General features: G+C 40.8%; 1 protein-coding gene across 1 annotated transcript in view; it reads left to right on the forward strand.

Annotated features, from left to right (window-relative positions):
* Window positions 1-27,299, forward strand: part of LOC122808514 — a 1,519,214-nt gene that overhangs the window by 1,091,644 nt on the left and 400,271 nt on the right. The window contains exon 16 of the mRNA XM_044079469.1: window positions 19,474-19,586. Coding sequence (XP_043935404.1) covers window positions 19,474-19,586 — 113 coding nt within the window. The remainder of the gene's footprint in view (window positions 1-19,473; window positions 19,587-27,299) is intronic.

Here is a 27,299-nt window from a genome sequence, read left to right on the forward strand (position 1 = left end):
ACTATTAATAAGATTAATCTTATATGTCCCTTACTAGAGATTATATTAGCAAATAATGTTTTCATCTTTAATGACAAGCTATATTTACAGAAGGTAGGCGTAGCAATGGGCACAACATGTGCCAACAGCTACGCCAACCTAACTTTAGTAAAATGGGAGACTGACTATGTTCTTTCTAATGCTAAGTATAGTAGTCACATTAGCTGGTACACTCGTTTCGTAGACGATATTTTTCTTCTGTGGCATGGTACTGAGGACCTTCTCATTGAATTTTTAGACTATTTGAATAGTATTAACAATTTTCTTCAGTTTACCTTCAAATATTGAACTACAGATATTGATTTTTTAGATGTGCAGATTAGTAAAGATATGCTACATTCAATTTCGACTAGCATCTATAGGAAGAGTGTTAAACGTAATAGTATTCTACATAACAGTAGCATGCATCCAAATCATGTTAAGTCTAATGTACTTCGAGGGCAAATTTTTCGCACTATGCAGTTACACAATGATGATACTAAGTTAGTTTCAGCTTTATCTTTATTAAAAGAAGAGTTTATGTGTAGGGGTTACAAGAGTAAGGTTATTGATAAACAGATATCTGAAGCATGGAAAGAAAGTAACAAGAGATGTAAACCCTATTATTGTAATAATACACCCACCTCTACTTTATTAGAGCTTGATAACATCTCTGATTCTAATGTAATAGCTATAAATAATAACAAGAAGATTTGTATGCCTTTGACTTTTGCTAGTAATATTGATTTTGTATGTCAAACTATCACTACTAATTGCGACATTTTATTAACCATACCTAAACTCCATGGGTTCATTGGTGAGAAAACAGATTTTACTTGTAGAAATAATAGAACCCTTAAGCAACAACTTTCTTATAGACCCTTGAATTCTTCAAACTTTGTTTCATCTGACAGAAAAGGCACTTATGCCTGTAGAAAATGCATGACTTGTGCTCACCTACACATAGGTGGTCACTTTCTCCATCCAAGTCTTAATTTTAAAATTGATACTGACTTTTATGCAGATTGTTCCACCAAACATTTGGTATATTTTTGTTATTGTATTTTATGTTTTTCTTTTTATATAGGTAAAACCAGCAGGGCATTTAAAGAGAGAATTTTAGAGCACTTGAGGGATATTAGAAATGCTAAAGAGACGAATGCATTGGCCATGCATGTTAAAAATGAAGGTTCTGCACATAAGTTTAGATTCCTAGCCTTAGAACTTATATGACCCAGTGTTAGTGGTGAACTTATAAATAAAACTGAATCCAAGGAACAGAAATGGATATTGCAATTTCAGGTTTTGAAACCTCTTCTGAAAGCTAGACCGCTTAAACATTGACCTTCACTTTTGTATATACATTACACATATATAAGAACAGAATATGGGCTTAGTATATTTAGCCAACACCACATTTTTGATATGTATTTTATATATGTGTATATTTAATTTTTATGTGTATATAGATATATATATATATATATATATATATATATATACTTATACAGAATTATGCTTATATGCACAATATGGATTTTATATTTTTATATACTATACTATTTATTATATATTTTTTATAATTATTCACATATTGTCTATAGGTTTTTATAGAATATATCTACAACACTGTTTTTTTTCGTTTATATTTATATATATAGCTATATATATATATATATATATATATATATATATGTATATGTATATGTATATGCTTTGCATCTATATGTTGCGCTATTGTTGCTGATAGATTACTTATCCTGAAGTGCTTTTAGCCAGGTTTTACATATCTATTATATAAGTTTTCCCTCCCTTTTTCAGTTGATTTGATTGGCTGTTCTGTGTTTGAAATATTTGTCAGTTTACTTGTGATTTTAATATGGTCTGATGAAGCGGATTTGAACCGCAAAAGCGCTTACCTGTTCTACAGAATAAAGGATTTCTCAGTTTTCCTAAGGATTATTTATTATTTCTGTGAGCCTTGCTTGAAACCTTAGTTTTTGTGACTATACCTCCTAAGAAAGAGACAGAAAAGAGGAGTTATTTGGTTCCAATGTCTCCTCAGTCACAGGAACCAAAAACTTCTAAGACCCATGATCATACCGAACATAAGACTAAACTTGCCCAACTGACACCAACAACTGTCACAGCAACGGAGCCTAAAACTCCCTCCACCATGCTGTCTTTGACTACGGAACCAACTACTACAATAATTGCCGTGGTACTGACCCCTTCCATGGTACCGCAGACCCTCTCGGCACCATTAATAGTTTCTCCCATAAAATTGATCACTCCCTCCCCATCACAACTTTCAGGTCATTTGACCTCGGTACCAAAGGTCGAGACACTAGCCAGGGCCTGATACTCCCCTATGTTGGACTCCATCAGGGATCTCCACCCATTTCACCAGGTGCCTTTCGAAGCTTAATATAGTGAGACTTGTGGATCAGCTTCTGGCGGCCAGAGGCATCCCAACTCCATCCAAGACCTCACTCCCACCTGGAGCCGAGGGTTTTTCTCCACAGACTCCAACCTATATTCCACCTTCAACTCCTGAACAGGTCTTGGAGCCCTCGATACTGATGCCCCTCCCGGTGCCAGCTTCTTTGGTTCCACTGGTGGATCTTACCATGATTCAGGAACTGACCCTGTGGACCATGACTCAGTGGGAGCTGACCCACCCATGGGACCATGACTGGTCTGTTGGCACCGTGATCCCTAGTACAGCACTGATTTTTTTCTATGGCGCCGTGTACAGTTCTGGTCGCTTTGACAGCTCCAAGTCCTCTCGTGGCTTCTTCCCTGGAGGTGGGCTCATCGGAGCAGGGTGTGACCCTGGTTCTGAGGTTGTCTTTCTCGGTTCCGGGCTTACAGGCACGGGAGTAGCTAGATCCTATTACAGTGTACCCTCTCTTCAGAGTGCTCTTCATACCTACCCCCTGATGAGCCCCCCCCCACAAGAGATAATGCAAGAGGAAGCGCATTGATTCACCTGAGGAATCACTCACTGAAGATACAGATTACAGTGAGAGGGAAGGGTCCCCATGGTCACCCCATGAAGAAGTCTCCTTAGTATGTCTCCAAAGGAGACATTTTCATGGTTGCCCCCTGAAGATGTCTCCTTTGGACACATACTAGAGATTTTGAAACAGGGGTGATGGGAAGCCCACCAACCCTTCTTCAGAGGAATCTGTATTTTTGCAAGCTTTCCGTGCCCGACCCTCTACTTCCTGGGTGAGCCAGCCTGCAGATGAATTGGTCAAGCTCATCGTGCAGTGTGCTTGGAAGGCCCCTGACACAGTTGAGCCAATCCTCTCACAGACCAGACAAAATACTCTCTTCCCCAGAGGGTTACCCCCACTGGTCCAAAGGCTTGGCCGTAGATAATATTTATGGTGGTGGTGTCATCCACAAAGAAAGAACTCACAGAGGAGAGTCCTGCTGTCCATCTTCCAAACAGAGAGTCTTGGACATTGGACAGATTAGGGAAGCAGGTTTACGCTTCAACGACCTTTGCCATTCGGTCGTTGAATTATTTGGCACATTTTACCCATTTTCAAAGGGACCTGATCACAGAACTTTCAGGAACCCTAGCAGGAGCAGTGTCTGATGAGGTACGTGACAAAGTGGCCTCCCAGCTTGCCACCCTGGAGTCAATATCTAATTTTTCCATGTGGTTGATTGCACATACAACTGAAGGGACGGCCAGAGCTGAGGGTTCAGGCATTGTCTTGAGATGTCACACCTGGATGTGCTTTTGCTGATCCCTCCAAGTTTTCCTTCATCAGTGGTCCCGTTGACGCTTCCTCTCTATTTGGTCCAAAAGTTAAAGACACGTTAGCCAGATGTGAAAAGGACAACAAGACCCTGTCTGCTGTGGGTGTACATTTTTCCACTCCCCAGTGATCCTACAACAGGAATCAGAGAAGTGGAAAAATGTGGTTCAAGAAATCCCAAGGGCCTTTTCATGATACACATGGAGAGTTTTCCCCTCAGGGCAGAGGGGGAAACTCAAAAGGAAGACACCCCCCTGTGGCAGATTCCTTTTCCGGGCAGCCTTACCAGTGCTCCTGAAGAGCGATTGCTTACCTCTGGAAGCAGTTGGGGGACAATTCTCTCTGCACCACCTAGCCTGGCATATAGTAACATCAGATTCCTGGGTGCAGATGATAATTACCAGAGGTTATCACATCCCCTTCAATCTTTACCCTAAGCCGCAAAGGCAAATCCACGACATTCCACCCAGTCAGAGGGATGCAGCAGCATGAGAAATTCAAAAGCTGCTTGAAAAAAAGAGTCATCCAAACAGTCCCACCTGACCAAGTAGAATCCAGATTTACTCAAGGTTCTTTTTAGTGCCAAAAAAGACAGGGGACTGGAGGTAAAGTTTAGACTTCAGCATCCTAAACAAGTTCTTCAAACAGACCTAATTCTGGATGGTCACGGTTCAGTCTATCCTTCCGTTTCTGGAAAAAGATGATTGTATGTGCTCGATAGACCTCCAGGATTCGTATTACTGTATAAAAATGGACAAAGCTCCAGGCAATATCTCTGCTTCTGGCTGGGAGCCAGTCATTACCAACTCCGAGTGCTGCCCTTTGGTCTCTCCACAGCCCCCAGAGTGTTCACCAAATGTATAGCAGTAGTAAAAGCTCACTTGAGACTGTAAGGATTCCAGGTGTTTCCATATTTAAGACGATTGGCTCCTTACCGTCCCCACCAAGCATCTACTACCTCTCGCCTTGCACTACACCCTACAGCTGGAATGGATCTTAGGTATCTCGGTCAACAAAGAAAAGTCAAAGCTGGAACCTTCCCAAAGCCTAGAATTCATAGGAGCAACATTCGATACAAGGTCCTGTTTTGTCGCTCTTCCTTATCACAGACTACAGAGGCTATGATCTCAGCTCCATGTGATACTCTTTAAGAACAAAGTCCCAGCTTGTTTAGTCCTTCAACTGCTAGAGTCAATGGCAGCAATAATCACCATAGTTCCCTTAGCCAGACTCCATATGAGGCTACTACAATGGCTACTAGTGTCACAGTAGTCCCTATTAACACATCCTATGTCCTACCCAATCTGCATAACAAACCATTGCAAGCAGGATCTGAATTGGTGGATGAAGTCAGAAAAGGAGCTCTGGAGTCATCCCTTTTCATCCTGTTAGCCCAAGGCTGTAGTAACCACAGATGCATCCCTGATGGGGGGTGGAGGGGTATTTTCAAGGAAAGACAATCCAAGGCACTTGGTCCCCCTTAGAGAACAATTTTCATATCAACATCCTAGGACTGAGGGCGGTGCTTCTGGTATTGCAAGCATTCCAATCTGCCGTCCTGTCGGGGACAATCGCTATCCATTCAGACAACATGTCGATCATCTGGTACATCAACAAACAGGGGGGACCAGATCCTACCCATTATGTCAGGAAGCCATGAGAGTATGGCAATGGGCAATAGCCTCCAACCGCTTTCTGGTAGCAATGCACATTCCCGGGAACTCCAACGTGATTGCAGACAAACTGAACAGGTGCATTCTCCTGCCTCACAAATGGTCTCTCAATCCCAAAGTAGCGTCGGAGATTTTTCGTCGCTGGGGTCAGTTTTTCTGAGATCTGTTTGCATCTCGTATTAACCACAAATGCAGCAGCTACTTTTCCCTAATCCCCCCTCAGGGTGAGTTCCCAAAGGATGCTCTTGTACACAATTGACCGCCGGGACTGCTTTATGCCTTCCGTCCATTTCTTCTGATTCCACTATTTATAAAGAAAGCACATTGGTTGAGAAACAAAGTAATCCTCATTGCTCCCTATTGGCCATGCCAAGTCTGTTTTTCCTGCCTTTGGCCTCACCTAGTTCACCACCTGTGGACTCTGGATCCAACTCCATGATTACTGTCACATCCACAGGTGATGGTCCATCCAAACCTATCAAGCCCCCCCCCCCCCCCCCCCCCCCCCCCCCCCCCCCCGCTTAGTACGGTGCTGAGTAGTCAATTATTTTCCCCAGTCCATGGGTAAGAGCTCCTTATATTGGAAATTTTTGCCCTAATTCTCCTTTCTACAATTTTAAACAGGGGTGATGGGAAGCCCACCAACCCTTCTTCAGAGGAATCTGTATTTTTGCAAGCTTTCCGTGCCCAACCCTCTACTTCCTGGGTGAGCCAGCCTGCAGATGAATTGGTCAAGCTCATCGTGCAGCGTGCTTGGAAGGCCCCTGACACAGTTGAGCCAATCCTCTCACAGACCAGACAAAATACTCCCTTCCCCAGAGGATTACCCCCACTGGTCCAAAGGCTTGGCCGTAGATAATATTTATGGTGGTGGTGTCATCCACAAAGAAAGAACTCACAGAGGAGAGTCCTGCTGTCCATCTTCCAAACAGAGAGTCTTGGACATTGGACAGATTAGGGAAGCAGGTTTACGCTTCAATGACCTTTGCCATTCGGTCGTTGAATTATTTGGCACATTTTACCCATTTTCAAAGGGACCTGATCATAGAACTTTCAGTAACCCTAGCAGGAGCAGTGTCTGATGAGGTATGTGACAAAGTGGCCTCCCAGCTTGCCACCCTGGAGTCAATATCTAATTCTTCCATGTGGTTGATTGCACATACAACTGAAGGGACGGCCAGAGCTGAGGGTTCAGGCATTGTCTTGAGATGTCACACCTGGATGTGCTTTTGCTGACCCCTTCAAGATGTTCTTCATCTCACATTGCTGCAGTCATAACCTGTGGGTAGTCCGCTGTCCTCGGTCGGCCCGAATACCAAAGTGTTAGGCTGGCGTCGGTCATGGTCGCTCAGATCTGACGTCAGAACGCCAAGGTAATAAAGCGCATGACCAACGTCATATCCTCAGTCTTTCTTGCCGCATGGTCCGAAGCAGAAGCAGCATTTGCAAGTGCCGTTCGGCGTTCTGAAATTTTCGTATTCTGAGTTTCAGACCGAAAACCAAGTTGGGCTAAGTACCCCGTTGGGGTATATTTTTGTTTTTTCTTGCCTCAGTTAATTCCGGATGTCAGAAAAAGTGAATAATTGTATTTCTTGTGGGAAACAGATACCGCATAGGGATTACCACTCTCTCTGTATTCCTTGTTTGGGGCCTGAGCACGGCGTGATGGGTGTCGCTTTAATGCTAGATTTAATAAGCGCACCATTAAGCGTAGGTTAGATTGCGCTAGGCTTGTCTTGAGCGGTGTAATTACAATATGCCGTCGGATCCTCCGACGCCCGCTACCGCTAAGAAGCGCAAGGAAAAATTGTTAAAGTCCAAGCAGGATGAGTCGTCCGTTCCGGACGCCGGTTCTTTAGAAACTACGGTGGAATCTGCGGATCCAGCCGAGGTTTCAGCTGAGTCTCAGGGGGAGCCGTTAATTTTGCAAGATGTGGCCTCTCAGGAGTCGGGTCAGGCTGAGGGGGCCTTTCAGGTTGCTGTACTCCCTTCTTTGCATAAGGTGGTTAGGCCTTCCCCTTCTGTCTCTAAGGTACCCTCCAAGGTCAGGCCTGGTTTGTCTTCCTCTGGTGTCAGTCCTAGTTTTGCAGGTTCTGTACCTAAAAAACACATGCTAAAAATGGCAGAAGATTTGATTTCCTTAATCAGGGGTTCTATGCCCCCTCCAGATAAGAGGCCTAGGGTGGAGCCAGAGGTGGAAGGTTTGGAACATTTTCAGATTACTCAGAGTCTTGCTGAAGACATTCAGGATTTTCCTCCTTATTCTGATTCAGACGCAGAGGATTCCAGTCCTTCTGCTTCTCCTCCAGAGGATTTTTCTTTTTCAGAAACCCTGCATTCTATGAGGGAGCATTTTAAATGGGAAGGTCAGGATTTTTCAGATTCGAAAGAGGCTTAGGAAATTTTGTTTTACCACAACATCGGCCCTTAGCTATACCTCCTGTTTTGGATGTTGTTCAGGATGTTTTCTCTGAGGCTTCCTTAATCCAGACTCTTTGCCTCCTGCGCCAGTTAAACCAGATAGGTATTACAGAGTGCCTGGGGCTCATAAATATCTGTATAAGAGCCCAAGGGCTGTCCCAGAAACTATTAGCCAGGGACCTAAGGGTGTCAGGGCTTCTGTTGTAAAGAATCCAGTTCCTATGGATAAAGATTCTAGAGCTTTGGATAGGTGGGGTAAAAGAGTGTATACCTCTTCCACTCTAGCAATGAGGGCTTTGAATTGCCAGTTTCATATGTTGAAGTACCAGAATTTTCTCCTTACTCAGTTAAAATCTAAGGTAGATGCTTTGGCAGAGGGCATAGAGTGTAAGGAATTACAGGATTTGGTTCATGCCTCTGATCAGGTGGGTAAGCATTCTTTGCAGTGTGGTTTTGATGCTTTACAGGCTTCTTCCAGGGTGGCTGCCACTGGATAAGTTATTCGTAGGCACGCCTGGCTTAAGGACCAGAACTTGTCAGAGCATGTTAAAGCTCGAATTTTGGATGCTCCTCTGCAGTCTGAAGTTTTGTTTGGTTCTCCTGTGGAGTCAGTCGTAAAGAAAATGGAAGACAAAGCTAAGTCTATGCAGACTGTTAAGGAATTTTTGCAGGTGCAGCCCCCTAAGTTTAGCAGAAATTGGCCTACTAAGGGATGGGCTTACCCTTCTGATTTACAGTCTAGGGGCAGATCTAGACGTGGTAGGGGCAGAACTCAGGGTTCTTTCAGGCCTAGAACGTGGAGTTCCCCTGCACAATCTACAGGTGAGGGCAGGGGCCAGTCCTTTCGTAAACAGACCCAATGACCTGCATCTTCAGCTGCCAGATGGCAGCTCCTCTGGGAGGAAAGTTGGCACTCTTCAGGCAAAACTGGCTTTTAGTCACCCAGGACAAATGGGTGTTGGACATTATAGACCGAGGCTACAAGTTTTATTTCCACACATTGCCTCCTTTCAAAGGCATGCCAGACGTTCCTCCTCAGCAAAGGGTGGAGGCTTACAAACAGATTTCTTTACTTCTTCAAATGGGGGTTATACAGCAGGTCCCTCTGTCAGAAGTGGGCCTAGGATTTTATTCTCGCCTGTTTCTTGTACCAAAGAAAGGAAACACTTGAAGGCCAATTTTGGATTTATCTATCTTCAACACATACCTGGACATTCCAAAATTCAAAATGTTGACTTTGCAACAACTTCTGCCTCTATTGGGCAAAGACCACTGGATGGTAACTCTGGATCTCAAAGAGGCTTATCTTCATATTCCTATCAGGCCCAGTTGCAGGAGATTCCTGCGTTTTCGGGCTGGGGCTTTACATTATCAGTTCTCTGCATTGCCCTTTGGCTTATCTACTGCAGGGTATTCACAAAGGTTCTGGCTCCGGTGATAGCCTTCTTAAGGTTAAGAGGAATACAAATTTATCCTTATTTGGACGACTGCCTGATTCTTGCTCAAGACAAAAACAAGCTACTTCACCATCTACAGTATGTTATGGCAGTGTTAAGATGCCTAGGGTATTCTGTGAACGAAACAAAGTCCAGTCTAGTACCCTCTCAGGACATGTGCTTTCTGGGTGTGAGACTGAATACAGCCTCCCAGATGGCTTTTTTGACCCCGGACAAGCAAAGAAATCTTACACTTTACTTCCAACAATTGTCTCTACGGTCCAGGCTGACTGCAAGGACAGTCCTTCAAGCCTTGGGGTTCATGGCATCTTGTATTCTGGTGCTTCCCAATGCCAAACTGCATATGAGGAAGTTACAATGGTATCTCAAAAGTGTATGGACATAACACTGCCACGATCTGGACACTGTCATTCGGATAATACCTTGCATTCAAAAGGAATTTTTGTGGTGGGCTCAGGAATGTCACCTAAACAAGGGACTCTCTGTGACCCGACCAGAGGCGAGTCAGATCTTAACGACAGATGCCTCAGACAAGGCTTGGGGAGCACACCTCAATGGAAAATGGGTTCAAGACACGTGGCCTGCCAGACTTCAACATTTACATATCAACTTGAAGGAGATGTTAGCAGTCCAATTTGCATTGATGGCTTTCAAGGATCTACTTCACCCAGGACAAGTGTTGATTCAAACAGACAACACAACTGTCATGTGGTACATCAACAAGCAAGGGGGAACCCATTCGTACCCTCTTTGCAGGCAAGCTATGATTTTGTGGGAGACTGCTCTCAGTTTGCACCTCACTCTTCAGGCAAGGTTTCTGCCAGGAGCACAGAACTCCTTAGCAGATGTTTTGAGCAGACAGATGGTGGATCCCCATGAGTGGAAGTTGGATCCTCAAGTATTTCGACAGTTGACAGTGATATGGGGGACTCCAGACATAGATCTGTTCGCTTCTCCACTAAATTTCCAGTTGCCAAAGTTTTGCACAAAGATGTTTCATCCAAAAGCTTGGAAAGTGGATGCTCTATCATTCAGTTGGAACAATCTTCACGTCTATGCCTTTCCTCCTCTGCCTCTCCTTCCCAAGGTGCTCTTGAAAGTCAGACAGGACAAGCCCTCCATGATTCTAATAGCTCCAGATTGGCCACGGCAGCACTGGTACCCTCTGCTGAGGAGTTTAGTACGGGAGCCTTCTTGGCCTGGCCTTTGCCATCAATTCCACACCTTTTGTCTCAGGCAGGCAATCATTTCCTCAATGTCAGGATACAGTCCCTGCATCTGACAGCCTGGCATATTCTGTTCTAGACCCTGGAGGGTCGCAGCTTCCTCAACAAGTTTTGAATGTCATTTTGGAGGCCAGAAGGCCTAGTACAGGGAAAGTTTATGCTGATAAATGGAGGAGATTTTTTATTTGGAGCAAAGCAAAGAGCTTTGATGTTTCCAGGCCTAATTTGAGTGTTTCACTTCAATATCTTACAGAATTATTAGACAAGGGTTTGTCTTTCTCCTCTGTAAAAGTTCATGCTGCAGCCATTTCTGCTCACTATGACTGTGACCCACCATTATTCTCTCATCCTTTGTTTAAGCAATTCCTTAGAGGGGCAAAGAACATAAGACCCTCAAAGAGCTCCTACTCCTTCCTGGGATCTCAATTTTGTGTTGGAAAACTTACTTTACCTCCTTTTGAACCTGCAGCTACATCTGAGTTGAAGTTTTTGTCTTGGAAGACTGCTTTTTTGTTGGCCATTACATCTGCTAGAAGGGTATCTGAATTACAGGCTCTAATGGCAGTTGAACCCTTCCTGATTTTTCATAAGGATAGGGTATCTCTAGTACTAACCCTACTTTTATGCCTAAAGTGGTTTCAAATGTGGCCTTGAACCAATCTATTCATTTGCCTACTTTTTATGCTGATCCCCAAAATAAAGGGGAGAAAATTTTGCACACTTTGGATATTCACAGGCAGTTGCATTATTATTTGAGCAGGACTAAAGGGTTCAGACAGTCTCAACAGTTATTTGTTTCTTTTGCTTTGGGCTCTCAGGAAACCTGTTTCAAAACAAACTATTTCTAAGTGGATTGGCCATTGTATTGCTTTTGTTATTCTCATCATGGTAAGGAGGTTCCGGCTGGAATCAGACCTCATTCCACTAGGGCTACTGCCACTTCTACTGCTTTTTAAGGGTGTAGCTACTAAAGATATTTTGGAAGCAGCTACTTGGAGTTCAGTGCACACTTTTTCTAAACATTACCATCTCCCTCTTTATTCCAAATCTAGGGCTGGGTTTGCCACTGCAGTCTTACAGGGCATGTTAGCAGCTCCCAATGCTTTATGATTTTGCCAACCTCCCTTTACCTTTGCTTTGGGATTCTACCCACAGGTTATGACTGCAGCAATGTGAGATGAAGAACATAGTACAGTTTTGTACCTACCATAAATGTAGATGTTCGAAGATCCACATTGCTGCAGTCCAATTTACCCTCCCTCCTTCCCCTCTGTAGTTTGGAATGGTTGTATGGTTTGGGTTGTAAATATTGTTGGTACATGGGTTTTGGAGGTTTTTCTGTTTTTGGCTATGGCCTTTCTTTTTAGGGCCTTCTGACATCTGGGGCAAGAAAGACTGAGGATATGACGTCGGTCATGCGCTTTAATACCATGGCGTTCTGACATCAGATCTGAGCGACCATGACCGACGCCATCCTAACACTTTGGTATTCGGGCCGACCGAGGACAGCGGACTACCCACAGGTTATGACTGCAGCAATGTGGATCTTCGAACATCTACATTTATGGTAGGTACAAAACTGTACTTTTTCCTTCATCAGTGGTCCCGTTGACGCTTCCTCTCTATTTGGTCCAAAAGTTAAAGACACGTTAACCAGATGTGAAAACTACAACAAGACCCTGTCTGCTGTGGGTGTACATTTTTCCACTCCCCAGTGATCCTACAACAGGAATCAGAGAAGTGGAAAAATGTGGTTCAAGAAATCCCAAGGGCCTTTTCATGATACACGTGGAGAGTTTTCCCCTCAGGGCAGAGGGGGAAACTCAAAAGGAAGACACCCCCCCCCCCCCCGTGGCAGATTCCTTTTCCGGGCAGCCTTACCAGTGCTCCTGAAGAGCGATTGCTTACCTCTGGAAGCAGTTGGGGGACAATTCTCAATGCACCACCTAGCCTGGCATATAGTAACATCAGATTCCTGGGTGCAGATGATAATTACCAGAGGTTATCACATTCCCTTCAATCTTTACCCTAAGCCGCAAAGGCAAATCCACGACATTCCACTCAGTCAGAGGGATGCAGCAGCATCAGAAATTCAAAAGCTTCTAGAAAAAAGAGCCATCCAGATAGTCCCACCAGACCAAGTAGACTCCAGATTTACTCAAGGTTCTTTTTAGTGCCAAAAAAGACAGGGGACTGGAGGTAAAGTTTAGACCTCAGCATCCTAAACAAGTTCTTCAAACAGACCTAATTCTGGATGGTCACGGTTCAGTCTATCCTTCCGTTTCTGGAAAAAAGATGATTGTATGTACTCGATAGACCTCCAGGATTCGTATTACTATATAAAAATGGACAAAGCTCCAGGCGATATCTCTGCTTCCGGCTGGGAGCCAATCATTACCAACTCCGACTGCTGCCCTTTGGTCTCTCCACAGCCCCCAGAGTGTTCACCAAATGTATAGCAGTAGTAAAAGCTCACTTGAGACTGTAAGGATTCCAGGTGTTTCCATATTTAAGATGACTGGCTCCTTACCGTCCCCACCAAGCATCTACTACCTCTCGCCTTGCACTACACCCTACAGCTGGAATGGATCTTAGGTATCTCGGTCAACAAAGAAAAGTCAAAGCTGGAACCTTCCCAAAGCCTAGAATTCATAGGAGCAACATTCGACACAAGGTCCTGCTTTGTCGCTCTTCCTTATCACAGACTACAGAGGCTATGATCTCAGCTCCATGTGATACTCTTTAAGAACAAAGTCCCAGCTTGTTTAGTCCTTCAACTGCTAGAGTCAATGGCAGCAATAATCACCATAGTTCCCTTAGCCAGACTCCATATGAGGCTACTACAATGGCTACTAGTGTCACAGTAGTCCCTATTAACACATCCTATGTCCTACCCAATCTGCATAACAAACCATTGCAAGCAGGATCTGAATTGGTGGATGAAGTCAGAAAAGGAGCTCTGGAGTCATCCCTTTTCATCCTGTTAGCCCAAGGCTGTAGTAACCACAGATGCATCCCTGATGGGGGGTGGAGGGGTATTTTCAAGGAAAGACAATCCAAGGCACTTGGTCCCCCTTAGAGAACAATTTTCATATCAACATCCTAGAACTGAGGGCGGTGCTTCTGGTATTGCAAGCATTGCAATCTGCCGTCCTGTCGGGGACAATCGCTATCCATTCAGACAACATGTCGATCATCTGGTACATCAACAAACAGGGGGGAACCAGATCCTACCCATTATGTCAGGAAGCCATGAGAGTATGGCAATGGGCAATAGCCTCCATCCGCTTTCTGGTAGCAACGCACATTCCCGGGAACTCCAACGTGATTGCGAACAAACTGAACAGGTGCATTCTCCTGCCTAACAAATGGTCTCTCAATCCCAAAGTAGCGTCGGAGATTTTTCGTCGCTGGGGTCAGTTTTGCTGCGATCTATTTGCATCTCATATTAACCACAAATGCAGCAGCTACTTTTCCCTAATCCCCCCTCAGGGTGAGATCCCGAAGGATGCTCTTGTACACAATTGACCGCCGGGACTGCTTTATGCCTTCCGTCCATTTCTTCTGATTCCACTATTTATAAAGAAAGCACATTGGTTGAGAAACAAAGTAATCCTAATTGCTCCCTATTGGCCATGCTATGTCTGTTTTTCCTGCCTTTGGCCTCACCTAGTTCACCACCTGTGGACTTTGGATCCAACTCCAGGATTACTGTCACATCCACAGGTGATGGTCCATCCAAACCTATCAAGCCTCTGGCTGATCGCTTGGTACCTCCACTTCCAGTAATCTCCAGGAAAAATAATCTATCTTCCCCCATACAGAAAATACTTTTAGCTTCCCATACACCATCCACCAGAAAAATTTATTATAGTAAGTGGAACAGATTTGTGTTGTGTTCTCAAGAAAAAGGGCTTGACCCCTTTTCAGCTCCGCTTAGTACGGTGCTGGAGTATTTGTCAACCTTACTCCATTTAGGAGTCACAGCTTCTACTATTGGAGTTCATTTAGCAGCCATCTCCAGTTTCCATAATAGTTTTGAAAATTTTTCTTTAATATCTCACTATCTATGCAAAACCTTCTTAAAAGGAGCCGTGCATTTGAAGCCACCCTTTAAAGAGTCCATTGAACCTTGGAATTTGACACTAGTCCTACAAGCCTTGACTCGTCAACCTTTTGAGCCATCTGCCCCTTACAATATAAAATTTTTGTCTTGGAAGACCTTATTCCTAGTAGCCATATCGTCAGCTAGGCAAATTTCAGAATTACAGGCCTTGTGTGTAAAACGCCTTTCGAAATTTTTTCACTAAGAAAGAGTATCTCTTCGGACAAACCCCTCCTTTCTACCCAAAGTTGCATCAGACTTCAGTATTAATCAATCCATTGATCTGACAATTTTCTTCCCAAACTTTTCTAACAAAGGAGAATATTGTCTGCATTTATTGGATGTGCATAGACAATTGCATTTTTACTTAGGACAAAATCATTCCGGAAATCAAACCAATTGTTCTTTCCTTTTCCTGAAACAAGTTAGGTAAATCAGTTTCTAAAGTCACTTTGGTGAAATGGTTGGGAGACTGCATCTCCTTTGTCTATCAACAAAACCAAAATGTGTTTAACAACTAAAGTCATGGCGTATTCAACCAGTTCAGTTGCCACTTCCATAGCCTTTCATTCGAGAGCTTCTATGGATGATATCTTCACAGCAGCTACCTGGGATACCCCTCATACCTTTATCAGTCATTACAATTGGACCGGGAGGACATCCTTTGGCTCAATGGTGCTCAAGAATATCCTTCCATAGGGCCTTCCAGGACATAAAGCAGCTAGGGACTCTGTCCCATCAGCCATGAATGAATGAAGATTGACAACATCAGATAAAGAAATTATGTTCTTACCATAATGTTCTATCTGTGTTGTCGATCTTCATTCATTCATGACATCCCACACTCCTACCCCATCCAAACGCTCCTGGATGTTCAGGTTTGGTCCTGGTTGCGTGATAGGGCATTTGCTCAGACAAAGCCTCCACTTTCTTATTCTTACGGGCAAACTCAATCTGAGGAGATAAGGAGAGGGGCACTATGGGTAACCTTAGCGCGAGAGTTTCTGGCTGGCACGAGCTTGTTATATCGTCTGAGTCGGTTCCGAGGACGGAACTGAAACCCATCAGTCATGAATGAATGAAGATTGACAACACAGATGGAAAATTATGGTAAGAACATAACTTCTTTTCTGAATGTCTGAGGAAGTTTTGTGTGTGAACCTGAAAGCACTTACCAATTATAATTAAATTGTGTTTTTATTGTACCTACTTTGCCATGTTTGCTGTCTCTTGGTGGATTTTTCATTTTTGAGTTTACTTTGTACTGTAGAGATAGTTTATTTCTCACAGCATTTGGTTTTATTTTGTGTATAAAAATAATATGTCGATAGTAATGTATTTGGCTAGTTAGAAATGGATACCACAACCTGCCAATCTACAGTGCTAAATATATTCTTCTCAGATAATAAATAACAGTATGTAAATATGTAATAAATCTCAACCATAATAACAAATAATAAATAAACTTTACTTAATAAATAAATCATGACAATGCTTATACTTATTAAATATGCAGAGGTAGATAATATACAAAAAAGGAAAATAATAGTTCTACAGTGAGGAATACTTAAAGGAGAATCTGATCTACAGTTAAATAAGTACCTTATTCTTCACTTTGTTTCCTTAATTTAGAGAAGACTTAAGTTACTTAATTTTCTCTTAATTATGGAAATACTGGTCCCCCAGCTTTTCTAAGTACTACAACAGTATATAAGGCAGAATTCAAACAACCTTTGTAGATATAGTCACTGAGATCTCTTATACAAGACTAGTTGACTTTACTTTCAGCTGTAAATATATTCGTCTCAACTCACATTTTCTAATCCATCAGAAAACCAGGGAGAGGGTTACATCAAATTATATAATTTCCAAGTCACAAACAGTAAGAAGAAATGATAAACAGTAAACAGTTTTTCCACATTTGGGCCACCACATACAACAGAAAAGTTGCTAATTTGAATACTAAGAACTGCTTCCTTTGAAAAGTTTTTAATTGCAGTTTATGATCCCTTTTCTTCCTGACTCCAAATCCTTGTGTGACTTAATTACATACAAGCTTCCCGAGAAACTGCAATATTACACTTTACATGTCAGTTACAAGTTTCATGTATTCCTTTTTCCTTTTATCCCTTTTTAATTCAAAGAGGATACACACATTTTCATGGAACAGGAAACACACATTGCAGAGTTCACAGTGCTTGAATATGACTTAAAACTTTAGATATGTCCCAACATGCTGAAATAAATAAAAGAAGTTATGTCTCACAAGTCAGTTTTCTCTGTTATGGCACACAGGGATATCCTTATTTTATTCCCTTCAAAACGTTGGTGCTTTTCTATCATATAAATGTTTATTGTAAGCATACAGACTGGTTTGCTTTATATTATTTGACACAAACTAATAAACTTTCCAGTTTATAACTGGCCGAGTTATTCTATAGAATATTGTGATCAGTATTATCAAAGACCTTACTGATGTCTTAACACACAACTAATTTTTTCAGCTTTATTTATGCTATGAGTTACTTAACTGCACCTATACTTTTGCATATACCATCTACTAGTACTTTATCTAGTCTTTTTGTAAGAGTTTGGGTATCACATCATAATCAGTGTAACATAAAAGGCTTCCAGTTATGTAGCATCTTCTTTTTTCTTTTCCCTTGCAGCATGCTTCAGCTATACCTCACATTCTTTTCATTGTAATGTTCATATAAATTCCACTAAATCATTTACCTGCTAGTTTTCCAAAACCATGTAAACTTGCCTTGTGTAGCAACAATACCTGGCACGGTCTCTTTATGTGCGTCTTTTAATACACATTCAGCTTCTTTAGATGTCATGTCTGCATCCAGTACTCATTGAATATTTTGTTGCTTATATATTTTACAATCACTCTTGTTTTTTCTTTTGTTTGATTTCTCCACTCGGCTGTGTTTCTGAGTAGCTCTTCATTACTCTCATCTTTTTCAAATGATCTAGTAAATATTTTAACTTGTCTTTTACATCCACCTTATTTGCAATGTGTTTTCTGTCTTTGTTAACATATTGGCTAAGATTCGGTAAAATTCAATACCTATAAAAATTTCCTTATATATGGGCTGGTGAATTATTGGACTGTATATCTATCATAAATAATCTGTTTTCATTTTTTCCCCTGAAATGTAACACTGCATGAAATTGTTATTCTGCTGTGCACTATTTCCCTATCAGGTATAAAAAAATCTTTATCAAAATGTAACTAGCTTATATTGACCCAAAATATGTTTATTATTATTTCTCTAAGATGTATTAGCTATTATTGTTTTACTGTTTACTCATTTTATTGTGGAGCTTTTCTCTCTGGGCCTCCACTAAAAAGGGGCAAGTTGTCTACCTATTTGGACCATCTCTTTAAATAAAGGCAGTAAATACATAAATAATAAATAAATACATAAATAAATAAGTAGCTCAATGATGAGGAAATGTGATTTAGAGAAGGTTACAGCCAATGTGAGAAGGACATCTTTACCTTGTGACTGAATCGAACACTACACCATCAGACCTCACACTGACACACACACACACACACACACACACACACACACACACACACACACACACACACACACACACACACACACACACACACACAGATATGCACACACACACACTAACAAACAACCAGACTCATGATTTGCTACCTAAGCCCCTGATTCAATCATCCAGGCAGACACATGGGCACAGACATACATCCACTTTGATGTAACCTTATTCATACCTCTACAGACTTGCACACATATCCATACACATGCTTACACTAATGCACCCCACACACCAGTGTCTTTCCTGAACTTACCTGCAGCATGGGTTCTACCATAGGAGTGAATGGGTGACTGCCTTGTTTTTACAATAGTCACTTTTTCCTGGGAGAGTAAAAATGTTCTTGGCTTGAGTGATTCTCTGAATTCTGCAGCAAAGCAAATGGTCAGCTGCAAACATTTACAGGGAGCAGGATATTGATAAATAGTATTAGTCTCTTCCCCAGGGCCATCTTAGCATGCAGCTTCACCTGTTAGACCATGCTCTATGCTAAGGACCCCACAAGGGGAAAACCTTAGTGGCAGAATGGTTTCTGAATTTGAAAGGCTTAGCATGATGCAGGAACTGTCCAAATTAAGACCTCCGCATGAAGCTAAGACTTTCTGAATCTTAGGGGTTATCTCTTCTGAAAGAGGTCAGAAGACCAGCCCTCTTACCTGGTCAACAAATAGTAAATAAATAAAGGAGGGCAAAAGTGGCGAAAGAAGGGATTCAGGGGAACTGTGTGTGGCATCCAGGCTGGCAAAATGCAGTTATCCAACCATTAAAAACAACATCTGCACCACGGTGTTGTGACAGTGCCATAAAGCATTCATGTACTAATTCTATTTCCTGTTCATTTATTTTAAGATGTTTGGCAGGACAGTTCTTAGACTCCCCCAAGGTAAGTCACTGAACTTTATACTTGAGCATCTTCAGTCTTTCTGTAATCACTGTGTATCCTGCCATTCCAGCTTGCACCAAATGTTTTGAATCATAGTACAGATAAATAAATTTGATTGCATAAAATGGTTTCTGAGCACCATTTAATGCTCTAACCTGCCATACCATCTTTATGATACTTTGTAGGTAACCTCGGGTAACATGATAGTTTATGAATTTTTTACTGTATGTTGATATATTTTATATTGAAATAATGACAGTATTTACATTTTAGTGGCTCTGCAAATAGTAGATTGACTTTTACACTATTCTCATTAATGTGTGATCTGTTAGCAGGCATGAGAAATAATCATCACAGTGTCTTTGCTGAAGAATTCCACAGGACAGTTGCAGCTCTGGCTACTGCCTTTTTCTACTGTTATACAGAAACATCTCAACCAAAGAAAGTAAGTGGCACATAAAAAATTCAGTTCCGTCATCTATTTAGTTTCTCTGTTTACAGGTTCTTTCTTTCTTTTTTCCTTTCCTGTTGCACACCCAATGTTTTTTTTCCCATGATCCTACTAACCTTTATTTGTGTGCATGTGTGTGAGTCTGTGCATGTGGGTCCATACTTTGCAATTCCAATTTTTTTATTTATATGTAATTTAACATATATATAATATATGCAAAGAAAGGAAGATAATTCAGTAATACATACAATATCATGCAATATTAGGATACTTTTTCCATTTTATATTTTGCTTCCAGAGCTATATCTTACCTGCTGTCTAGAAGTGTAATGACTATTGAATTTATGATTTTGATTAGAGATTGCATGGTGGTGGTATGTATGTCCATGTTATGTAGTTGATTATGTATGAAACACAAGTAAAATTATTATAATAACTCATGTCCCACCATATATAAGCAGACTAGAATGCATCAGAACAGTATTATGATACCTCGTCAATAACTGAAACTGTATCCCATGCTTCTGCTACCAGTACTATGGCCTTTTGCCTACCATGTGTAATTTAAAATGCATCTGTGCCTTACCTTACCTCCATCCCATCTTCTCAACAGATGTCCACAGCATTCTGTGTGCTGATGGATGCTATCAGTGTTTCACTGTGGCTTACCTAACTGCAGCATCCTTATATGAGCTCTGTCAGTGCAGACCATCACCATAAAGCAGGTGGTTGTAAATGCTATGCTTTGAATTTCTAGCATAACCCTTGGTAGCAGTAATTGTCAGCAGTCTTGAAATGCAGATGCAGTCTCTGCCTGTGAGGGGCTTAGCCTGTGAACATGGTTCAGTGTGCTGTTTCTTCAGTGGTTGATGGCACTGCTTGGTTTGCAACCATGCCTTAGTGTGCTCTTTCTACAGTGATACAGGCACTGCCTGGTTGGCAAGTGTGACTAAGTGAGATACCTTTGCAATGATTCACGACACTGTGTGGTTTGCAAACATGGTGCATTGTACTGTTTTTTCTGTGATTCATGGCACTGAACAGCTTGCCATAATGGCACAGTGTGCTGTTTGTGCAGTACTTTAAGATACTGCATGATTTGTAAACATGGCTCAGTTTGTTATTTCTTCAATGATTTATATCAGAGCTTGGTTTGCAATCTTTATAACTGTTAAGATGCTACAAGAGCTAGATACTAAGAAAATGGAGCCAAGAGCTATTGTTAATATCGCAATTATTTTAGTACATGAGTGAGCTGATTATGCTCTGATATTCGGAAACAGAAAAATCAGTTAAACACTAGAATGGTGCAAAACCCAGACTTAAATGTTAAACACCCCCTGCTTACGTTAAGGTCAGGTCTCGCACTAGGTAGTAAAATCTACTAGTACTGACCAGCAAATGACATCGGCAAAATAAAAGATTTGTTTCTGCCTGCTGTCCATACTAATAACATATCCCTAACCTCCTGTTATAAACTTGGAGAGTTGCCAGAATAACAGAATGAGTGTTCCCTTTCATTTTCTGAAAAGATATGAAGTCTGATTCATAAATGTATGTATTTATTTCATAAATTCAGTCTTCAGTAATTTGTTTAAAAACCAAGAAATTTATGAGGAACATACCAAACATCTGAGACAAAAATCTGGACATCTGCAAAAATCTGAATGGTTGAGAGGCATGGAAGGCGAGTGTAAACGTAAGGGACTGTGTTATACTGCCTTTCTGACAATACTCCTAAGTGCTCTTCACTTTTGAAAGTAGGTAAAACATTTAGCATTTTTTTTACCGTAAGTACTAGTAACTAGTACTACATGGAGCAGATAAAGCTCCGTGCACTAGGAAGAATTATGATCAGGACATCTGTATGGATGCCGAGATTCACCTCAAACTTCACTCTTGAGGTGCATTTCTTGGCATCCATGTCTTATGACATAACACCTTAGGTTCAGCGACCCACTAATAATCCTCTATATTATACTTCAGTACTGCTAATCATCAGTTAAAATCTCCTTTGCCTTGCTCCTTAAATCTGCACTTTGTATAGGAAATTACAAGAGAAAAAAGTATTTTAGTAGCAACTTAAAGTCTGCAATCATTCTTTACATTTGCTTGCCTGTGGAATAGTCATGGTTGGGTTTGATTTTCTGCTTTTACACTACCACCAGGAAACTGCCTTTTTTTGCCTGAACAATTACTAGCACCTGAAACAGGATAGTGTGGAAAGCAGGGATATTCTCCTGGAAAGTATGTAGAAAGTGGATATCTAAGATATGGCAGTCTCCTGGCAGTTTTGGTGCTGGAAAAGAAATCAGCAGACTTCCTAAATATTCATGCACATGGAGTGTGGCAAGTTATCAGAGAGAGAGAGAGGGAGAGAGTTTTTGGCTTTTTGTCTCTGATGAACTCACCCACAGGAACTCATTCTTTGGATATATACTTCCTATTTTTATATTTCTCTTTTTAAAGTCTGAATTGGTGGTGATTTTAAGAAATAGAACCCATGTATATTATGTAATATTACATTCATATTTAATATAAAGCAAAAAAAGGATGGAGAAGGTGGCAAGCAGGTGGCTGTGAGGATATGGTGGCAAGATTGGCTGGTAACTCTGCTGCATTGTTATCAGAATACTGTTCTTGCTTTTGGAAACTCAACTTCTTTATTAAATGGAGACATTTAAATGTACAGACTAGGTAAGTGTAGCCAAAAAGATCTAGCACCTTGAAGGGATTAAACCTCTGGAGTTGGGACTTCAAGTCAGTAATGTAAAAAGAACATGAGTGATTCAAACCTACAGTGTGTATTATAGAGAAGTGCCTGTTAAAATAGTGTAGTCTACAGTAACTGCAGTATAAATCAGATAGTACTAAATAACTGATCAAAAAGTTCTAGTTTTCTAATTTAATACAAAATGCTAAAGAGTGGGTAGACTGCTTCCCAGTGAGGTGATTAGCTGTACTAAGTTTTTTTTTCCATTTTATGCAATAATATCCATTTAAAGATTTGTATCCCTCCTGGGCATAGACTGCAGTTATCAAATATATAATGCTGTAAGTAAGAAAAAAAAGTAAATGTCTTGAGTGGGAATTGAACTCAGGATACTCAGAATTAATTTCTGATTGCATATTATTAACCAGTTGCACCACTTGTCAGAGGCTCCAGAGTATAATTGTATATGTAGTGAAAGGTACTAACATCCAGTCTGAGAAAAGGCAAGATTGTTTGACAGATGTTGGTATAATTTATAGATTTGACATTTTATTCTGATAGCTCTGTAAGTAGGTAGCAGCTACGTGCAACCATTAGCAGACATTTCTGCTTTATTTGCCTTTTTCTCTGAAACAAAGGCAAGCAGTATACAAGAAAATAATAGCAGTAATAATGATAACAGGCACAACTGTGGTAAATGGGCTAAAGTACACTGATTGTCAAGTGGCAGTGTTTAAGGTTTTAATGGTATTATGTTATAGGTCTAATATAGATATTCACTGTGCAGGTATTTAGTTAGGGAAAGGAGGGATTGCTGAGGCACAGTAATGCCAACAGAAAAATAGCAAATGGAATTTTTTTTTTATAACTTGATATTCTATATAGAACAAATGAATCAAAATTAATATGTTTGTTGTTATATTTTAGTTTTTTTATACTCCAAAATGTCAACACGGGGACTGTTGTATCCTTCTGAAACAACATGAAATTTGAATGGGAAAGTGTCCTTTCATGCGTTGTACTATGTAAACAACTGAAAATTGAAAATATCATTGAAAGCTGCTGGTGTTTCTGTGGAGTTAACAATATTAAGGTGATATTACAGGAAGAAGACATCTTCTGTGTAAGGTTAACTACAGTGGAGAGATGAGTTTCCTTTAAAGTCAAAAACCCCAGGCAGTCTCTTATGTCCTTGTAAGTGTAGCTAGATCATTTTCTCACTGTTTTGAAGGTAAGACCACTGTAATGTGTTCTAATTATGTGACAACAAATGCATTCTAATTTGCAGCTCCTTGTAAAGTCTCTGTCTTCAGAAACTGTAGTCATTTTAGTAATGATAGTCAGATACAAACAAAAAATGAGATGAGAAAAACATTCCCTTTGAGTGTGATGTGTTGTGCTCAGATTATTGATTACTGCCTTATATCATCATGTTTACTTCTCTTAATTATCACCATGAATCCAGGTATGAATATCAACCTGACCCAGATCACCTTCTTTTCCTGTCTGGATTAATCTGTCTGTGTGTTCTCAGCAGGAAACATTAGCCCAGTGATTAGTATACATGTGGTGCAGAACAGACTTCTACAGCTGTTACATGCAAAAATGCAGTCTGTTCAAAGTGGATTTGGGGGTATTTGATTTTTCTTCCTTGGAGTCAATTATATTAAGCAATTTGAACAATGAATTAAAACCTCTTCCATTGGGGTTTAGATGTCTTTGCATCATACTATGTAAAGATTTAAATTTTGCTGATGATGTCAGATTTCTGATCACATGTGGAATTTGAGTGTTTGATGCTTGCAGTTATCACATCAGACTCAATAAGATAGAAAAATAATTCAATTGTGTCTGAAAATAATCGGCCCACAATTAGAATTTAGCCCTGAAGAGAATATCTCTGTTCAATAGATTTGTGTATTTATTTTGAGGGGACAGTTCATTAAATATTCACATTTTAATGATTTGAAGTGGACTTTCAAACAGGCTGGGGTGCCTTCTGTGTGGAGTTTGCATGCCCTCCTTGTGTTCACATGAGTTTCCTCTGGGTGCTCTGGTTTCCTCCCACATTCCAAAGACGTGCATCTGGAGCATTTTCTCAGGGCCTCAACTGAAAATGGGCTCTGTTCCAGTCAGACTTTCCTGGTAAACACGTTAGATAAATAAATAAATAAAGTAAATAAATAAATTTGCCAGTGGTTATCACAATAGCAAAGGATGTTAAAAATTTTGTTCATGGGTTCCTGTGTGCCCACAATTAAGAGAATGTAGCTCTGAAAGGAATATCTTTTGGCAAGAAATTTGTGTTTTTATATTGCGAGACAGTTCATTAAATATCGACATTTTAGTGATTTGAAGATGACTTTCAAACATTTGCCAGTGGTTATCCCAATAGCAAAGGATGTTAAAAAATAAAAACTTTATTTCATAAGTTCCTTTGTGACTTTTTATAATATCTGGGATCACATTTAAATCATATGGAATGGTTGTTTTAAATGGATATGATTTTGTACTCATTTACTGCGGTGGTGGTGCTGTGGTAGCGTTGTCGCCTCACAGTTAGATGTTGCCCTTCGATTCTCAGAGCGTCTTCTGTGTGGCGACATGCGTGAATGGGCGTTCCTTCGTTGAAGGTTGTGCATTAGGCCCGGCAAGCCAGCATGTCAAAATCTACTGCCAATCATTAGCGGACCGGAGTTCCGCTGTGGCGACCCCTAACCGGGAAAAGCCGAAAGAAACAAACAAACAGACTTTAGCCAAGTGTTATTTCATAATCCAGGAGAGACAAACGAGCGGGATATAATCAGTAGAAAATACAATAAACCTGTGCAGATTTTCATCATTCTCACTGCTGCAGTAGCCCTTGGCTGTTTGGATTGTTCCGTGCCTAGGATGCAACAACCAACTAGATTCACAAAGATCTAGTTTCCTCTCACACCTAGACTCTGATTGTTAATTGGCTAGCCCCTTGGGGAAAATCAGCAGCATATAGACTTCCTCAGACCATTCTTGCCATCTTGAGAGGTAGCTAGGCTTCACAGGAGCAGAGTTGGCTTCAAGCTTAATTTCTGCAAGTAATTCAACATAGGGAAAGTCTTCCACACAGAGATTTTTGTCATTTTAATAAAATATGAATTTATTTTATTTTCTGACTAAAAGCAGTATTTCCCTATTAAGAAAAGCAGTATTTTTTACAATATTGAAACTTTTGCGTCAGGTAACACTATTTTTAGAATATGGCTTATTTTTACTGTTGGAGGCTAATTGTGTGTAAAATGTACTGCATGTGAGTATTTGTATTTTTATGTGTAAGTTTTATGGATCAGGAAGTGCTTTAGCAGGATGGGAAATGTTTTTGTGTGTTGAATACTTTGTGGCAACTTACCTTTAGTTTGTTTTTCCTGTCATTGCATTTCAGGAAAGCAATTTTTGTGCACTGCTTGGGCTTTTTACCTTTGAAATAGGATATGTAGGGAAAGGTAAGTGTGTACTACTTGTGGACACCTGACAACTTGCCTTCTGACTAAATCTTTCCAGCAGTGCTTATTACCAGTTGAGCTTGTTCCTTGGCTACAGCATGGATGCTTATCCCAGTCCTGCTGGACCTAAGAAGAAAGAAAAACACAATAAATTGCCGTCACTATGGATGCAGACAGTACCACAGCTGTTGAAGTGTGATGCTGTAGTGTCTGACCATTTTTCTTTAGATCACTCTCATTATTTTGGGCACTTCTGGTAGATTATTCAGCCACCGTGGACCGGGGTCAAGCCACTCAGCCATGTTCTCTGTGGCTGTTCCAGTGTCTGATCTGAGCATGAGAAAACCATCTTCTTTTGGTCTGGAAGACATTCCAGGAGGTTCTTCTCAGGATTGCCAAGTAAAGAGTTCTCTTGCCAGTAGTGAAGTGCAATACCCTAGTTAGTCATCTTCCAACAGTGAAAAAAACAAAACAAAAGCTTAGATATTAATCGTCAAAAGACATAGTGTCTGTTCATAAAGATGATTTCCTTACCTTTGCCAAGAATTTATTGTAGTCTGTTATTCCTGGAACTCAGAAATCCTTAAAAGTGTGTGATCTCAGTATATTCATGAGGAAAGCTTTTCAGAGGATTTTGACATTGACAGAGACAGTTCTACTTCTTACTGAGAATCCCAAGCTCAGTACTGTGATTCTGAGGAAAGTTAGTCCTCTTTAGCTTCCTGGGAGGAGTTTTTCCTTTTCTTAAAGGTATTTCTAGTATATATGCTGTATTTGTATGGGAACCAATGGATGATACCCCTGAAATGAGGAGATATTATGATATGTTGCAAATGGATTTGCCACATGCTACACCTGTCCCTCCTATTTTACCAGTACTGGAGGTTGTGTTACCTGCTGCCTGTAATAACCCTGACTGTCACCCTTCAGTCCCCACCCTTCAGTCCCCAGACCATATCTTAAGCTAATAAATTTTCTCTTCTTCCACTTTAGCATACAGAATTATTAACTACCAGTCACATATGTGGAAGTTTATTCTTAGTTGTGTAGACAGTTTGAGGAGTACTCGGCCACACTTCTTTCAGAAGGTAGCTCCTCTCTATATCCTATTACTTCTAATCTATCTTAGGTATCTAAACATGTTTTGAAGAGTGCATATGATTGTGCAGATACTCTGTCTAAGGCCACTGTACTACTACTGCTACAGTTTTGAGTAGTATGCATGGGTACATATCTAAAAGTTTGCAGATAAAGTCTGTGATCTAAAAGTCTACAGTTTAGACTGTAAGTAAGGAATTTTTGACTGTCCCTTGTGCTACTCAGATACTCAAACAAATTGATGATATAGGGAAATGAATGCAAGGAGCGTCTAAGATTTTTCAAGTCTCCTGTTAAAAATTCTTGCAGATTCTCTGCACCCTTTAAAAGACAAATAAACAATACTTGCCATCTGCTTGGTATCAAGGAGTTAAAAAAGAGATGGCAGAATGAAAACAACAAAAAGCAGGGTTCCTT

This window comes from Protopterus annectens, chromosome 8.part0 (assembly GCF_019279795.1).
Source record: "Protopterus annectens isolate FY-2018-M chromosome 8.part0, PAN1.0, whole genome shotgun sequence".
Taxonomy (NCBI): Eukaryota; Metazoa; Chordata; order Ceratodontiformes; family Protopteridae; genus Protopterus; species Protopterus annectens.